An 18,931-nucleotide genomic window follows, 5' to 3' on the forward strand; every position below is an offset into this window, starting at 1 on the left:
GCACGGCCAGGCTAATTCTAGGTTTTTCTTTAAAGTAGGATACTAAAGGTCTATTTAAGATATTTCCTACTTAGGAAGTTAATGAATTACACTAGAACAACAAATTCATGTTTTAAGTAAAACTGGAGAAAATAAGTGATGGGACATAGGTGCAGATAGGATAACATTTAATAAATGATTTTATATTTACAATGTTACTAAACAGCTGTTCCTTCATTACATCTCTTTCAGTACTAGTCTATGAGGAGTTATAAGATGTAATATAACAGCAGGCGTGTTTGCATGCGTAACAGCAGGCGTGTTTGTGTGAGAACACTCCCTTTAGTTCACGATCGTTATAAATATACGTGAAGTGGTATATTTTAACAGAGAAAGCTCGGATCACTTAAGTATTGTTTATCATTTTAGAAGGGACTTTTATTTTGACGGGCGACTGTAAAGAAGTCCCACACTGCCGGCGCTGTGCTGCTGTGTGGCTGGTGGAACAGAAGCTGGAGAAGATGGCAGACGGGGTAGTGGATGGGGAGAAACTGAGTAAAAAGTAGGCGAAATATTAATTCTGTTAAATTAGCAACAAAATGGCTTTTATAGCAAATGTATAAGCAGATCTGCGGAGAGATTTGTAGGGTTATCGGCGGCGCGCGGCATCCGGAACACTGCTTTCGGTTCTGCCGGGCTGGAGCTGTGTGCTGCAACGTGGTTGCTGTAGTTAGCTTAGCTTAGCATATGTTAGCATAGCTTAGCATAGTTTATCTTAGGCTAGCTTATGCTGCTGTCAGGTTGGGACTGTAGGCATATGCTGGTCTTTTTGGATCTGTTCTCCTCTATATTACACTATCAGGACTTCAGCTAGCGATAGATTAACTTTAGTAGATTCAGTTATCTAACGCTAACTAAGCTAACGTTATTTTACATCTGTTTAGTGGTGGGTTTTGATGCTGAGTAAGTGTAGAGTTTCCCCAGCTTGTGTTTAAAGTGTTAAAGAGGAACATAGACCTTGTGAAGACCTTGTGAAGTCACCAGCTACATTTTAAATAAATAGGTTAACTAATATATTAAACAAATTCCCAGGCAGTAACCTAGGCTAATGGTCTTAACAGCAGCCCAAATAATTCCACCCTGGGGCGTAGAAAGGCTGTGTAGCAATGTTTGTAGCTTAGCTAACACAGCAAGACTCAGAGATTATTATCTAGCAAGATGCTAGATAATGTAGCACTGTCACCGGCTACTGCTCTCACTTCCCATGCAAGTTATCCACACTTAGAATAAGCTAAGTGTGATAGCTAAAGTATTACTGCTTAGTTACTCTGTCAGTCATCTAGCTAGAAATTTAGTTAGTTAGCTAGCGTAGCTACTTTTGTACGTAGATAGGTAGTTAGCTGACTAGTTATCTTGGCTAGTGTGTTAGCTAGCTACTTATTTTGCAAGTTAGCCAGCTAGATAGTTAGCTACTTAGATAGCTAGTTACTGAGACATATATTTTTTGTTAGTTTGCTAACTCACTAGTTTGTTAGCTAGATAGTTAACCTAACCAGCTAGTTAGTAAAACAGCTATTAATTTAGTTAATTAGGTTATCTAGCTAGTTAGCTATTTCGGTAGCCACTTATTTTCTAAGTTAGCCAGCTAGTTAGTTAAATGTGCTATTTTTGTTCCTGTTAGCTAACTTGCTAGTTAAAAAGTTCATAAGTTAGTTTATTAGATAGACAGCTATTTATTCAATTCAATTTAACTTGTTAGCTACCTTACATGCAAGTTATTTAGCTAGTTAGCTATTTATGTTATTAATTTAGCTAATTTGCTATTTAGTCCAACTATTTTTTCTGTTAGTTAGCTAGACTAGGGGTGGGCAATATTACATCGTATACAATATATCGTGACAGAAATATCATGGTATTAAAAATCCATATCGTGATAATAGGGCTGTTCTGTCTTAAAAGTATTTACTGTGACGCTTTAGGTTTATTTATTGTATAATTGTTTTAGTTTGCAGTTTATATGCATGCACTAAATATTCTGCAATATTATTTGTTGCATTATATTATTTTATGCTATATTATTTATTTTGCCACATTATGATTTTTCTGTTATACTATTATACTATATTCCTGAAATGAATGAATTATTTTAGTTTTCCTAGATCGCCAAGTATATCGTTATCGCAAAAATACCCTGAAATATTGTGATATTATTTTAGAGCCATATCTCCCACCCCTAAGCTAGTTCGACTGCTATTTATTTTGTTAGTTAATGCTTGCCAACTTGCTAGTTAGTTAGGTAGGTTAGTTAATAGCTAAGTTCAAGGTCTGTGTACTAAACATTTTAATAGTAGAATTAGAGCTGGACAATGTTTTTTTTTTTTTTATATCGTGATACATTTTCTCAACAACCATATCAATGACATCATCCATACTTGAAAAACAGCGTCTCAAACAGAATGGTATCATGGATGATGTGCAGCAAAAATGTAATAAAATCACTGTACTATTGTGTCAAAAGTGTACATAATTGGGAAAATATTAAAATTTAATATTTGTACCATATCACTCAGCTTTATCAGTGCGTTATTATGTGCACCAAGAGTGGGAGTTTTATACTGTTCATTTCAGTGTTAAGAAATACATACATTTGAGTTTTTACTGTTAAACACAGAGTTACGGCTTGTATACGGCTTGGTTACTAAATGTGACTGGTTATAATACACCTGAGTAAACAGCAGGTTTCATTTCCTAACAAATGTAACATGCCTGAATAGAAGTGAAAGTAAAAGTACAAATCTCTCTATTTATCCAGTGTAAATAAGTCTTAACTAACATGTAAAAAAAAATTTGTAATTTATATATTATTTATAATTTATTGTGTGGTCTAGCAAGACTATTCCCTGATTTAATTCTAAGATTATCTAGTTGCAGGACGTCTACCAAGCCCCTGTGTACTAAAGAATGTAATTATTGCTTTAATAATAGCTGACATTGGCCAGTTGTTGCTGTAAAACCTGTTTTGAAATTAGCAACTCAAGCAAATAAGTTTGCAACATGAGCCTTAGGCAAGATTATGTTTAGGATCATGCACATCTAACAGCAGCATTGTACTCCACCCACAGTGCAGCTGATGTAACCATTTGAAACTTTCTGTTTTGAGTCACAAAGTTGTTGTCATTGAGGTTATTGAGTGAGCTGGGCAATATGATGATTTTGTTATATTGTTTTGGTGGTAAATGATTGACTTTTGCTTAAATGACGTATAATTTGTGCTGTTTAAGCAAAGTACATTTCAAATAAAAAACACTGTATTTAAAAAAACTTAGTTTATAATTAGCATTTTTTTTAAGAATTTGCCACCACTAATACATTTTGTCTGCTTGTGAAAGTATGATGATGCATATAAAAAATATTATTATATTATTTAATATTAGATCATTTTAGACATATTTAGATATATTAGATATTTAAATAATAATTAGATAATATTGATATAAGATAATTTAATCATATCACCCAGCCCTAGTTAAAGCTTTGAGCCCAAGTGCTGCCTTGAGTGTGACGTATGCATTCTCTTGGTTCGTTGACTAGGACACGTTCAGCATGTTGACCCTGGTCAGAGCAGCCCGGCGGCAGGTGTGCCAGGCCGCTGGCTTGCGGGCTCAGCTAACCGCGCCGTTGCTTATTCAAGGATGTCGTTGGAAAGGTGGCAAAAGGTTGGTGGAGTTTAAATCTAATGCCAGAAAAAACAACCAACAACCTTTTGTCACCACAGTAATTAACGCTTTGAAAAGTGCTTTAGATCACAACAAGCTCATTACCAGCATCCACACTGTCTGTGTGTTAGATCACATGACCTGCTGTCACACCGGTTTTCCCCTGTGTGTTTTAGTGAGCTGAAGAGGCGGATGAAAGCAGAGAAGAAAGCTGCTGAGAAGGATGCCAAAGTTAAAGACCAGGTCCCGCAGAACAAGGACACCAATGATAAGGCTCAGCAGAACGCGTACGGGGCTGACGAGGAGACTCTGGACCCCAACGTGAGTCAAATTACTGTTTTACTCTCTTACATTTTTACTCTCCTTACAGCCCTATGGTTAGGGTGGGGTAGGGATGTGCCATATTATATTGTTTGCAATAATATAGCCAAAAAATCTGACATAAATAAAAACCCTGAGCTCGTTATATATATCTCAATATTTAACTGTTACAATTACCCATGTTTTTTGGATGGTCCTAGAAATAAATGCAATAAATGAAAGTCATTTTAAAAACACTTTGTAAGTTAGTTGTAATGATAAAACAATACCATAATACTGCATTTACACATTATTTTTCAAAAAGAAATGAAAAAGCAATCAATTTGAATACATTTACAGTACTCTGGGGCCTGCTGTTTTTATGGCTTAAAAGCTCCAAGCCCACCGAGGCCAGCTGTTAGTATAGCAGCTAAACGACTGTTAGTAATGCAGCTAAACAGCTGATAGTATTGTGGCTAATCGGCTGTTATTATTGTTACCACTGTTAGCATTGCTGCTAAAAAGCACTTAGTATTGCGGCTAAAATGCTCCAAGCCTACTGAAGACAGCTGTTAGTATTGTGGCTAAACAGCGCCAAGTCTACCAAGGGGTGCTGTTAGCATTGCTATTAGTATTGTATTAGTATTGTATTATTTTATTAGTATGGGGCTAAACAGTTGTTAGTATTGCGGCTGAGCAGCTGTTAATATTATGGCTAAACATCTGTCAGTATTGCGGCCCAACGGCTGTTAGTATTGCGGCCCAACGGCTGTTAGTATTGCGGCCCAACGGCTGTTAGTATTGCGGCCCAACGGCTGTTAGTATTGCGGCCCAACGGCTGTTAGTATTGCGGCCCAACGGCTGTTAGTATTGCGGCCCAACGGCTGTTAGTATTGCGGCCCAACGGCTGTTAGTATTGCAACTAAACGACTCCAAGCTTACAGAGGCCTAGGTTTGTACCTAACCTGTTATTTCTGGCTTCATAACTGATGTTCAAAGTAGCATATAGAAATCATATATGTGTCATATCATATATAAGCTCTTCCTCTGTAGGTTCTGAAACTGTCTTCAGTGCTTGAAGTACCTAAATACACATTATTACTCAATAAATAAAGATGTATAGTTTTAATGTTTTTGAGTCATGTTGTTCTGTGTTGGTATTCAGGGATGCTAAAATTGTTTAATGTTCAATATAGATTTTTAGTGGTAGTTTTTAAAAATTGGTTTTACATATTATTGCAAACATTTTTGCACTGCATAAGTCATGTTTTTCTATTTGACACCTTTATAAACTGCTGTCTAATATTCTGTGTATATGTCTGTTTCTGTTATTCCAGCAATACTTTAAGATCCGCACGCAGGCCATTCAGGCTCTGAAGGGCACAGCAGAAGACCCCTATCCACACAAGTTCAATGTGGACTTGTCACTTAGTGAATTCATTGAGAAATATAATCACCTGGAAGCAGGAGAACAGCTGACTGATGTTGTTCTCAATGTGGCAGGTACATGTCTTAAAGATTCTGCTGAGAATTTTTTATAGTATCTCAGCCTAGTGAGCTGGTTTTGAGTTTTGTAAAATTCTGCTTGCTTATCAGGTCGTGTCCATGCCAAGAGAGCCTCAGGAGCCAAATTGCTCTTCTATGACTTGCGAGGGGAAGGAGTTAAGTTGCAGGTCATGGCGAACTCCAGGTATGCTTTTATATCACTGAATTTAAGATTTTTATATATATATATATATGGGAAAAAATGTAAACAAAAGTATATATATATATTTAAAAAACACATTTAAAGAAAAAAACATTAAATGAAAAGTGATGTATGCAGACTTTTGACTGGTACTGTATATAAATTAAATAATCTTCCCTGGCTGCATTTTTCAGGAATTACAAATCCGAGGAAGATTTTGTTCACATCAACAATAAGTTACGACGTGGTGACATTATCGGTGTCCGCGGGAACCCTGGGAAGACCAAGAAAGGAGAACTGAGCATCGTCCCCATTGAGATGACCCTGCTGTCACCCTGTCTGCACATGCTTCCCCACCTCCACTTCGGCCTCAAAGACAAGGTCAGGTCATGTGACAGCCTGGAAATCCCTATATTAATATGATTGTTCTTTTTTTTCAGTTAATCTTGGATGAAGGAGTTATCTTATTAAATGACCGAATTTGTGAAATTCAGTTATTACTGGGGTTTTTAAATCTGTATTAAAGGGTTCAACAAAAAGAAACAGCTGTTAGTTGTATTGAGGGACAATGATGTGTTGTTTAGAGTTGATAAGTATTTAAAATTGATATTTAATGTATTTATTGTCTATATAAAGGTCTTTGGCTAGTTTGAGATTGATATCCTACAATTTAATGCTTTGCTGACTAAAATGTTTTTACGAAATGAAACAATTAATGGAAATGCTCACCGTTGTTGTTCTAGAAGAATAAGGAAAGTAATCTTGCCAAATCTTTTACAGGAAACCCGGTTCCGTCAGCGATACCTGGACTTGATTCTCAACGATTTTGTGAGACAGAAGTTTGTGACCCGTTCTAAGATCATCACTTACCTGCGCAGCTTCTTGGATCAGCTTGGTTTCCTCGAGGTGAGTCAGCAGGCCAAAATGTGAAACTATATATTATATAGAAGTATTTATTTCTTTTATTGTTGATGATTTATGGCTTACAGCCAATGAAAACCCAAAAATCAGTGTCTCAGACAATAAGAATATTATATAACATTTGGTGTTTTTTTTGGCAGTGAAGTCCTGCTGGAAAATAAAAATCTGCATCTCCAAAAAAGTTAGAATTTCATTGAATTCAGTAATTCAGTTTAGAATGTGAAACTTCGTATGAAGTGCTGTAAGATTTTGTGGGAAAACAAAACTGCACTGACTTTAGACTTGATAATAAAACGCAGTGGATCAACAGCAGCAGATGACATGTCTCTCCAAACCATCACTGATTGGTGGAAACTTCACACTAGACCTCGAGCAGCTTGAACTGTGTGTCTCTCCACTCTTCCTCCAGACTCTGCTCCCTTGATTATTATCAAGGTTATATTTTAGTTATATCAAGTCCAAAGTCAGTGAAGCGTTTTTCCGGAAAATCTTACAGCACTTCATGCTTCCCTCTGCTGACAACTTTTATGGAGATGCGGATTTCATTTTCCAGCAGGACTTGGCACACTGCCCACACTGCCAAAAGTACCATTTTCATTGGCTGTAAGCCACAATTATCAACAATAAAATAAATAAATGTGTAAAATAGATAGCTCTGTGTGTAATACGTCTATATAATATGAGTTATACATTTTTAACTGAGTTACTGAAATAAAGTAACTTTTTATTGATACTTTTTTTTTTTTTTTTTTTTTTTTAAGAAGCACCTGAATGGTTGCCCTGTGTTTGCATTAACACCACGGTATTAACAATATCATTGCTGTGTGTTTTTGTGTACGTCAGATTGAGACTCCAATGATGAACCTGATTCCTGGAGGAGCCGTGGCTAAGCCTTTTGTCACCTACCACAATGATCTGGATATGAACCTGTACATGAGGATCGCCCCTGAGCTTTACCATAAGGTACAGTACTGTGCACAATATTAACATATAGGGAATATTTTTATTAATCTGCAGTGATCCTCACTGATGATAATGTGTATTTGTCTGTATAGATGCTGGTGGTGGGTGGTATTGACCGTGTGTACGAGGTTGGCCGCCAGTTCCGAAATGAGGGCATTGACCTCACCCACAACCCAGAATTCACCACCTGTGAATTTTACATGGCCTACGCTGACTATTACGATCTGATAGAGATCACCGAGAAGCTTCTCTCAGGTGAGTGTGTGCGTCTTTCTGCCTAAATGCTTATGGATTGGAGATCTGTAAAAAATTCTGAGAAAAAAAAATTAAGTTCTGAGAAAGTTGAGTTGCATGTCTCTAAAGCAGGATGAGTCATTTGTAAAACGTTCTTTCTAATATTTACTTTTACACAAAATGTATCTTCTGTTCTTTCAGGGATGGTGAAGCATATCACAGGGAGTTACAAGGTTACGTATCATCCTGATGGGCCTGAGGGACAGGCCTATGAAATTGACTTTACTCCGCCTTTCAAAAGGATAAGCATGACCCATGACCTGGAAAGAGAGATGGGAGTGAAGTTTCCACCTCCTGAAACCTACGACTCTGATGGTATTAACTAAATCACGCTTTGTACTGCACACTACAGAACACCATATTAACAAAGACCGGCGTTACAGTTTAACTGCAGCACAGTTTATATCTATTAATAACTACAAAATAACTAATAAAATCCTAAAACTAAAACTCAAGGCTGCAAGATGGTCCAAATTTGTGCTTGGTGCCAAATATCCAGGTACATGTCAACAAATAAGAATATTATTGAAAAGTTAGTCTATTTCAATAATTTAGTTTAAAATGTGAAATATATATATATAAATATATTACACACAGAGTGATCTATTTTAAGCGTTTATTTCTTTTTAAACAATTATTTCCTAAGTCTGTATCTCAGAAAATTAGAATATTATGTAAAACCAATTGGTACTTTTACCAATTGGTCCTGCTGGTAAAATGAGATCTGTATTCCTAAAAACGTTGCCAGCAGAGGGAAGCAAAGCCAAACCAGCAGATGACATGTCTCTCCAAACCATCACTGATTGGTGGAAACTTCACACTAGACCTCAAGCAGCTTGGACTGTGTGTCTCTCCACTCTTCCTCCAGACTCTGCTTCCTTAATTTATACAGGAAATGTAAAATTTACTGATGATCAGTGATGGTTTGCAGAGACATGTCATCTGCTGGTGTTGATCCACTGTGTTTTATTATCAGGTCTGAAGTCAGTGCAGTTTTGTTTTCCCCAAAACTTTTACAGCACTTCATGCTTCCCTCTGCTGCTGACAACTTTTATGGAGATGTGGATTTCATTTTCCAGCAGGACTTGGCACACTGCCCATCTACTGAACTGTGTATCATATACAGATGTAAATACCTGGTGATAAAAGGTGTTATGCTTATTGTCTGTAGTCTCATATTCATCTTGTAATGACCTTTTAAACACCGGGGTACTGTTGCCTGTGCCTGTGTTTCATTTCTTTATTTTTTTTTTTTTTATTTTTTTTATAGAAACTCGCAAATTCTTCGATGACCTGTGTGCCCAGAAAGGAGTGGAATGTCCACCTCCCAGAACAACGGCTCGTCTGCTAGATAAGGTAATCTCGTTTTAGTTTAATACTTTGTATATTTAATATTAATATAATATTTTTCTACATTTTCTTCAAAGCAATGCAATAATAGGTACATAGGTACTAGGCTTACACTGGTCTTGGTGTCAGTTACTAAAGATAAGCTTAATGTATGTTTAAGCTATAATATGCTGTAATTTTAATCAGTCTGGTCTACTGTTTTATTTCAGCTGGTAGGAGACTTTCTGGAGGTGACCTGCATCAACCCAACATTCATCTGTGATCATCCTCAGATCATGAGTCCTCTGGCCAAATGGTAAGTGTCCCGTTTTTTAGTTTACGTAGGAAAAAAATCACCTGTTAAAGTTATTATATTAATGTATGATTAAATATACTCATTCCTGTTCAGGCACAGATCACAGAAAGGGCTCACTGAGCGCTTTGAGCTCTTCGTCATGAAGAAGGAGATCTGCAACGCCTACACAGAGTTAAACGACCCAGTCAGGCAGCGAGAGCTGTTCGAACAGCAGGCTAAGGTAAAATATTTCAGAAAACTGTAGGATATTGAGATTAGGGCTGCATGATATTGGGAGAATTTTATATTGTGATATTTTCATTTAAAATAATTTAGCTGGGCAGAGGTCAATGACTCAACGTGCCATGAACTTAATAATGCAAATTTTGCATCGGTAATTAGATTGAAATAAATGGTATTAGGTAAATATAATCAATAATCTGGTATATAGTCATGTAAAATGAGAATAGTATCATACCGTATTTTACAGATTATAAGGAGCGCTATCAATAAACGTCTATTTTCTGGTCTATTTTCGTACATAAGGCACACCCGTTCATGAGGCACATTTTAAGCGACAAAAGTAACGAACAAAGGTGTCACCATGTTTTTCTTCAAACAAATGAGCACTGGATGTTAATAATCTGTGTATGATTCGATCATTTGATATTCTATTGAGAATCGTAATTGGAAATTTAAAAAAACAATTAATAAACCAATATTTGTTATATTCAAAAATGAAATGATTTTAGATTTCCAATTTTTTTTCCACAGCACGGTTAGCAGCAGCGCTAGCCGCAATTAACAAGACTTAGCAGTGCTTAAGAGTGCTGGCTGAAAGCGCTACACTGAGGAGCGTGTTCTGTACAGTCTGATATACTCACCTCAGAACAGTGAAAGCACTAGTGCTGTTGTTAGCAGCTAATGCTAATACTGCTCTAGCCTTGGTGCTGGAGAAACTTTACTGAAACTTCTGTATAACGCTGTACTTTAGCGGAGTGGCTTTACTGCTCTTTACAACCTGACTGGTAGAATTCATACATAAGGTGCACCGAATTATAAGGCGCACTGATGATTTTTTTTTTTTTTTTTTTGTTGGTTGATCTGTTATTCTCCCTATTCCACTTTACAGGCCAAAGCAGAAGGTGATGATGAGGCTATGTTTATAGATGAGACGTTCTGCAATGCGTTAGAATACGGCCTTCCACCCACTGCAGGCTGGGGCATGGGCATCGACCGCCTCACCATGTTCCTCACTGACTCCAACAACATCAAGGTACCCACACACTCAACTACTGAAAATGTAGTTACTGCCATCGTATACTTTTATAACACTCAGACATCCCACCTTTCACAAACGTTCCGTGAGTCTACCCCATTTTATCAGGGCCTCTTTAAAGCCCATAAATTACTGTATATACAATATAATTTTTTCCTTGGTCCATCTCTCCTAATGGCTAAAAGACCAATGAGGTTTCTATGTGGGCAGGGCTTTGCTGAGTGGTTTGGTGCACCATGACAAAAACGTGTCATTTGCAGGAGAAGGTTGGGGTTTGAGGTCTTTAATACATAGATACAGAAGTAGTAACATTCATTACTCTGTAGGTAAAAGTATAGATACTAGGGTTTAAAATACTTCTGTAGAAGTTGAAGCATCAACTCAAGCATTTTACTCTTTAATTAAAAGTATAAAAGTACTGGTTTCAAAACTACTTAAAGTATAAAAGTAAAAGTAATGTAAGGGTAAAAAAATAAAGCCATTAAGAACAAAAGTTTTGGCCACGCCCACACTATAGATCCTATTGTGCACTTTTTAAAATGTGAGGAGAAGAAAATTCAGATAATTGGGTGAAAACGAAAGAAGTAGAAGTAAAAATCATCTGAAGAATAAAATAATTTCCCCAGTAAAGTAGAAATAACCAACATTTCTACTGAAGTAAAGAACTTATTTGTACTCTGTTAATTACATGTGGCCAAAGCTTGGGAATACCCACACCTGTATAAGTGGTGAGGTGTTATCTTGTGAGTGAGCATGATCACTGGCCGGTGTGCTCAGAGTAAGAAGATGAGAATTATGGGAGTTGGAGCGAGGCTTCCTCCAAACCAGCAGCCATTCATTTATGAGAATATTATTGTCCATGCAAGGCAGCATGAGACTGATTGTTTTTATTTAAGGATTAAAGTGGATTTATTAAGTATTTTTATTAAATTCAGTATTAAATTACTCCTACTGGGCTCAAAAACAGCTTTCACACTTGACCAACGCACCAAACCCCCGGAGAAAGCGCAGCTCACCTGGGTCTGGGGAAAAAAAAGGCTAGTGTTATATGTTGTAGTAAGTCAAGTCAAGTAGTTTCATTGTCAATAGTGTATATGTACAGGCCATACACAGAATTTAAATTGTTACTCTCCTTCCCAAAAATTACAGCAAGTACAGAAAATAAGATTATAAATAATAAAAGAATGGGAGACGCTAAATGTACAATACAACAAGGACACAGGTATAGACGTATGTGAGACAAAAGACATAAGACAATAGTGCAATAGTGATAGTACAGGTATAAACAGAACCCGTATAACAGTAGTGCAAATATAGAGGTATAAAAGCTATAAAAGGGAAATTTCAAGTGTGTAGTAAATTATAGTGAAATCAAACTATAGTAAAATCAGACTAAACTAAAAGAAAAAACTAAAATCCAAAAGTATCTGAAAAAGTAACTCCAGTCTTTTCAATCCTGTAATAAATTGTGTTATTACAGGCTGTTCTTGCAGAAATTACAAATTATTAAATGTAATAAAATTGACTCCAAATGTTACTGATATCTGCTGTTGCAACAATCCTGTGAAAGAATTAGAGATTAAAGAGTTAATCTCTAACGCGCAGCATCACGTCTGGTCTTCAACCAGCCAAAACTGGCTCATGTCAGCCCACTGCTCATTGAGCTCCATTGGCTACCAGTTGATGCTCGCATCAAATTCAAAGCCCTTACAATCACCTACAAGGTGATGTCAGAACAGCTCCTTCCTACCTGCACTGATCACTCCTGAATGCTTACGCTACCTCTCAGCCGCTGCGCTCCTCAAATATACGTCGCCTCGCTTTACCAAACAAACACTCACACAAAGCAATCCAGACTGTTCTCATACAGAGTTCTTCCCCAATGGTGGAACAAACTACCTTCCACTACCAGATCAGGAGAATCTCTCGCTATCTTTAATAAACTCCTGAAGACAGAGCTCTTCAAAGAGCACTTACTCTCCTAACACCTCTAACAAACTACCTACTAGTACCAGATCAGGAGAATCTCTCACTATCTTTAATAAACGACGAGTCAGCATACAGAGAGGAGGTGCAGCGGCTGACAGACTGGTGTACAGTCAACAACCTTCACCTGAATGTGGACAAGACAAAGGAAATGGTTGTTGACTTCAAGAGAGCACAACACACCCACTCTCCACTCAACATCGACGGGTCCTCTGTGGAGATTGTTAAGAGCACCAAGTTCCTTGGTGTCCACTTAGCAGATAACCTCACCTGGACCCTGAACACCAGCTCTACAGCCAAGAAAGCCCAGCAGCGTCTCTACTTCCTCCGGAAGCTGAGAAAGGCCCGTCTCCCTCCACCCATCCTCACACTCTTCTATAGAGGGACCATTGAGAGCATCCTGAGCAGCTGCATCACTGCCTGGTTTGGGACCTGCACCGTCTCTGACCGCAAGACCCTCCAGCATATTGTGAGGACAGCTGAGAGGATCATCGGCGTCTCTCTCCCCTCCATCACGGACATTTACACCACCCGCAGCATCCGCAAAGCAACCAGCATTGTGAATGACCCCACTCATCCCTCACACGAACTGTTCTCCCTCCTGCCTTCGGGAAGAAGGTACCACAGCATCCGGTCCAGCACGACCAGATTCTGCAACAGCTTCTACCCCCAAGCCATCAGACTCCTCAACTGCAGAGACTGAACTGATGTTTTTTCTGTACATGCACACACACTCTTACCCCACTTACCCCAGAAAATGGAAAGCACTTAAAACCCTACTACCTCACTGGACTCTATTGCACACTGCGTAATAGAGGTAATTACTACCTCACTGGTCTTTTTTGCACACTTTTTGCACACTGCATAATTTGCACACTGTCTTGTTATTTATTATTCTTTGTCTGTATTGTGTTGTATTGTCTGTCTGCACTTTTGTACTGCTGCACTATTGTTCTGTCTACACTGTGTTTATGTGCACCATGGTCCCTGGAGGAACGTTGTTTCGTTTCACTGTGTACTCTGTATATAGCTGAAATGACAATAAAAAACACTTTGACTTTGACTTTTAAACTCCTGAAGACAGAGCTCTTCAAAGAGCACTTACTCTCCTAACACCTCTAACTAACTACCTTCTACTACCAGATCAGGAGAATCTCTCACTATCTTTAATAAACTCCTGAAGACAGAGCTCTTTAAAGAGCACTTACTCTCTTAACACCTCTAACACACTAACTACTTCTAACCTCATTTCTTTCTCCTCGTCCTTCACTCCTCTATCCTATTATTTCCCTTTGACCTCCTTTAGGCCCTATATAAAGATTTTTTACCTTTAAACTTCTATTACTTTTGTACTTGACTATTGTAAGTCGCTTTGGACAAAAGCGTCTGCCAAATGTAATGTAATGTAATGTAATGTAAAAACTAATGTATCTCTCTGTAATTGTGTTGCAGGAGGTGCTTCTCTTCCCAGCTATGAAGCCTGACGACAATAAGCCTGCTCCTCCAGCAGAGGGCACTTCAGTTTAACACTGTGACCACTGACTCAGCCTGCTCAGAAATCAGTGATGATCATAGTGATGACACATGGTGATAATTCGTCCACACTGGGGTTCTTGCCTCCTGCTGAACTGTCTAGTTTACTGGTTGGATTGTGGGTTATATCTGCAATGTAAAGGCTTTTCTCATGCAGTAAAGGGAATGATGTTGGCGTAATTTTTTTTATCTTCATGCATAAAGTTTGGCAGGATCGGTGAGCCCTCTTTTTTACTGTTGCTTTTGCCCGTTGTTTTTTCCTAACATCCATTTGTGGCGAGATGCAATCAGGCATTCGGATTCCGCCATATTTCTGGTGTTCTACTGGTTTTAATACCTACTGTCCACTGTATTTTTTAATAACCCTCAACATGGTCACAGAAATAAAGAAAATAAATAAAGAAATCAGTCTAAACTGAGGTGTGGTTTGAGTTATGATGATGATGATGGATTTTGGTAACACAAATCATGCTGGGTGGATGTGAGCCTAAGGAAGCCACTTCCAGTTTAAGTATTGTAGTTTTATTGCCAATAATGCACATGTAGAGGATGTACAATTAATTAAGTTTGCAAAATATACTAAACTAAAAAGATGAACACCACTAGGGGTGGGAAATATGGCCCTAAAATGAAATCACAATATTTCATGGCATTTTTGCGATAATGATACTTTTGGTGATGACAAAACACTGAAGAATACACTGCTACAAAAAAAATAAAATTACTGTTTTTTTTTTTTAATGCATGTGATATGATGTGGCACACCCTTAACTCAGATATTTAAAAAATAATAATAATAATAAAATAATTTTTGACAGAAGTCAGATTTGTGACAGAAGTCAATGATCCAGAATTTTATGATACTAATATTAATGCACTCCAAATATCTTCATATATCCAGGATTAAGGTAAAATAAATGATACTGTACATATATAATCTCGCTCTAGTAGATATATAATGGGAGTGTGAATTTTCTTTTGCTAAAAACTGCAAAAAAAAGTACTATACTGATGTGATAATTAAGGGTGGGTGTTATGACACCATATTTTAGGGTAAAATACCGTTTACAATATAAAAAAATGTTGGCGATAAAAAATTATTGCGTACGATACAATATGGCCCACCCTTTACACACAGTATCTTCAGGTAATTTATTAAAAACTCTGTTCCCCCACCCTACCTATTAGTTCATAAAGAGTAGGGGTGGGCAATATTATATCGTATACAACATATCGTGACACAGAAATATCATGATATTAAAAATCCATATCGTGATAATAGGGCTGTTCTGTCTTAAAAGTAGTCTATTATTTACTGTGAAGCTTTAGGTGTATTTATTGTATAATTGTTTTAGTTTGCAGTTTATATGCATGCACTAAATATACTGCAATATTATTTGCTGCATTATATTATTTTATGCTATATTATTTATTTTGCCACTTTATGATTATTCTGTTATACTATTATACTATATTCCTGAAATGAATGAATTATTTTAGTTTTCCTATATCGCCAAGTATATCGTTATCGCAAAGATACCCTGAAATATCGTGATATTATTTTTGAGCCATATCGCCCACCCCTAATAAAGAGGTAGAATTGGTTTAAGCGGCCGGCGCTCAGAGGGAGCAAAAATTGGCCCTGCTCCCTCCGAGTGGGTAGATGGTGCTCTCTCCCCACATCACTCCTAGGGTGATGTCCACAACACAGGGCGTCTGTGAGCTGATGTATCAGAACCGAGTCGCTGAGCTTTCCTCCGAGTGTGCTGTGATGCTGCTCGGTAATGCTGCATCAGCAGCAGCTCGAAAAGAAGCGGTGGCTGGCTTCACATGTATCGGAGGAAGCATGCGTTACTCTTCACCCTCCTGGTGTGTTGGGGCATTACTGGTGATAGGGGGATTCCTAATGAGTGGGTTGGGTAATTGGCCGTGTAAATTGGGGAGAAAATGGGTAAAATTTGATATAAAAAAAGGAATTGGTATATTTAGAAAAGATAAAAATGAACAGTATTGCAATAATAATTAAAATACTAAGAGAACATGCCCGTTTCTTTCTGGGGATAAAGGTGTAGGAAGGAGGGCAGTAGAGATAGTAGAGCATCTTCAGGCGTTTGTGTATGAAGGCTCTGCTTCACTGCTCACTCATGCACAATCACACTGGCCCAAGTGCACTGTACTACGGTACTGATGTGACACAGTTAATTTAATTTTATTCTGTTAAAATACTGCCTATTTAATGGTTCTGTGGTAAACAATGAGTTGTATTTAGAACTACAGCAAATCAATCAATAGTTTACATACTTTTATATACATTTTTATTTTTTCTTTGCCTGGTTAGACATAACCTTTACAAAAAGGTTTGGAGCCTTCAGGCCATTTCTCAGCTGCATTCGAAGGATCTGTCAAAACAGGGCAGTGTTGAGTGATCTATCAGCCAAGAAAGCTCCACAACCTCTACCAGCACTGAATTTTTGCTTTTAGACTTTGAGTGAACGCTTATATTTTAATTTTATATTTTAATGTCACTTCACACTGGTATGTGGAGTGGTTAATAATAATAATAATTATTATATAAAATTAATATGAACCCTTTAAATTCAACAAACCCTTTAGATGTTTGTTAGAGCACATTTTTACAAGTCACTGAAATATTAATAAATTATTATTGAAGGTGTTGGATTTAACCTGATGGTGCCATCTCTACCAATCAGCAGAGGTATGTTATGTTAATAAATTCCACTAGAGGTCGCTGTGCCAACTGTATATTTACAGAGATTTAACGTTATATATCATCTACAATATACAATATGCTTTTACCACGTGTATTATCTCTAACATTTGATAGAGCTCTATATTACAGAACACTCTCTGATTTTGGTATTTATAGGTTTATGTTTGAGCAAAATAAACATTATTGTTTTATTCTATAAACTAAAGACAATATTTCTCCCAAATTCCAAATAAAAATATTGTCATTTTATTTGCAGAAAATGAGAAATGCCTGAAATAACAAAAAAGATGCAGAGCTTTCAGACCTTAAATAATGCAAAGAAAACACGTTCATATTCATGAAGCTTTAAAAGATCAGAAATCAATATTTGGTGGAATAACCCTGCTTTATAATCACAGTTTTTATGCATCTTGGCATGTTCTCCTCCACCAGTCTTACACACTGCTTTTGGATAACTTTATGCCACTCTGCGCCAGAGGTTTTCAATTTGGTAAAATCAAAGAAACTCATCATTTGTAAGTTGGCTCTTATTTTATTTCAAAGCTGTATTTTAAAAAATGAGAGTTTTGAAACAGAAAAGTTTTTAATTTTGCGCTACACTCCACAAAAAATATATAATATTACGTTGCTTTTTACCAAGTGAGGATATTAATAGGTTAAACAACACTGTCTATATTTGTTTATATGCACAAGAAAACTTCAAACAGTATCAGTATTATTTTGGCATGAGGTTTTTCTTTATATTAGATTAAACAGGTGATAGACTTTATGAACAAAAGTGTTGGGACAGTGGATAAATCATTGTTTCTCCTGAAATCGAAGGATATTAAAAAGAGTTTATCCAGCTTTTGTTGGAGTAACTGTCTCTACTGTCTAGAGAAGGCTTTCTACAAGAAATGTAACCATTGCTGTGAGGATTTGATTGCATTCAATGATAAAAAATAATCTATATCATATGTAAACACTTTATACTCACATACCACTTCTCCACAGCTCAATACTGGGAGGGGGGCTTTATACCCCACTAGCCCACGCCTGGTATTAAATTAAACATGGTGCCAATATATGTTCATGTCTATCTGCTGCTTTCAGAGAGTCCTATTCTTTTGGCAATATATTTGGGCATAGATAAATACTGTATACTATACTATATACTATCAGAGTGCCATATCGTATCGTGCGCAATAATACTGCCAACATTTTTAAATATCGTGAGCGAAATTATACCCTGAAATATGGTGCCATATCACCCACCCCTAATTATCACATCAGGGTACCATTTTTTTTTTTATATTGTTTTTAGCAAAAATAAAATTCACACTGTTCTCATTTCCCATTATATTTCTGGATCATTGACTTCTGTTACAAATCAGATAAAATTCATGTATTTTTAATATCTTAGTTAGGGGATATATATATATATATATATATATATATATATATATATATATATATATATATATATATATATATATATATATATATATATATACATATATATATATATATATATATATATATATATATATATATGTATATATATATATATATATATATATATGGCCCTATAATAATTTTCATTAACTATTTGTGTACTGTAAGCAGTGTGTAAGTTGCTCTGTTGTAACTTGTGGTCCTGGGGATCAAGTGCAGCGGTCTGTTAGTGATGGGAAATTCGATTCAGTTGCGCGGAACCGACTCTTTTGAACTGGCCGTTTCAGTGAATTGAACGACCGAGTCAGTGATTCGCAGATTCACTCGGTGAGTCATCTTCTGAATTGTGGTAGGGTTGATGAGGGACATGGCAAAATAAAAGTTGGACTAAAAGTACTAAAAATATTTGATAGCATGCTCAGTGCATTTCTCGCCAGAAACCTACGGACTGTCACTTTAACTTTAGTAATAAAATACCAGTCAA

At 36.8% G+C, this 18,931-nt stretch overlaps 1 protein-coding gene across 2 annotated transcripts; it reads left to right on the forward strand.

Moving 5' to 3' along the window:
• Positions 1-428: 428 nt before the first annotated feature.
• On the forward strand, positions 429-14,697 carry kars1 (lysyl-tRNA synthetase 1). 2 transcript variants are annotated; one of them, XM_022670066.2, is made up of 15 exons: positions 438-541; positions 3,571-3,695; positions 3,872-4,016; positions 5,333-5,498; positions 5,592-5,685; positions 5,877-6,063; positions 6,463-6,588; positions 7,447-7,566; positions 7,659-7,821; positions 8,002-8,175; positions 9,131-9,216; positions 9,420-9,505; positions 9,599-9,725; positions 10,617-10,760; positions 14,202-14,697. In XM_022670066.2, the coding sequence occupies exons 2-15, from the start codon at positions 3,583-3,585 to the stop codon at positions 14,274-14,276; spliced, it is 1,806 nt and encodes a 601-aa protein (XP_022525787.2). In that variant the 5' UTR covers positions 438-541; positions 3,571-3,582; the 3' UTR covers positions 14,277-14,697. The 2 variants fall into 2 exon arrangements, with proteins under 2 accessions (XP_022525788.2, XP_022525787.2); XM_022670067.2 differs by lacking the exon at positions 3,571-3,695 and having other exon boundaries at positions 429-541.
• Positions 14,698-18,931: the final 4,234 nt, after the last annotated feature.

Source organism: Astyanax mexicanus, chromosome 16 (assembly GCF_023375975.1).
Source record: "Astyanax mexicanus isolate ESR-SI-001 chromosome 16, AstMex3_surface, whole genome shotgun sequence".
Lineage (NCBI taxonomy): Eukaryota > Metazoa > Chordata > Actinopteri > Characiformes > Acestrorhamphidae > Astyanax > Astyanax mexicanus.

What these genes read in the sequence shown, in the direction of transcription:
- kars1 (XM_022670066.2), top strand. Translation starts at nt 3,583, where the DNA reads ATGTTGACCCTGGTCAGAGCAGCCCGGCGGCAGGTGTGCCAGGCCGCT. An exon ending in ATGAGTCCTCTGGCCAAATG is followed by an intron (nt 9,506 to 9,598) that starts GTAAGTGTCCCG and finishes ATTCCTGTTCAG; the next exon opens with GCACAGATCACAGAAAGGGC. An exon ending in CTGACTCCAACAACATCAAG is followed by an intron (nt 10,761 to 14,201) that starts GTACCCACACAC and finishes ATTGTGTTGCAG; the next exon opens with GAGGTGCTTCTCTTCCCAGC.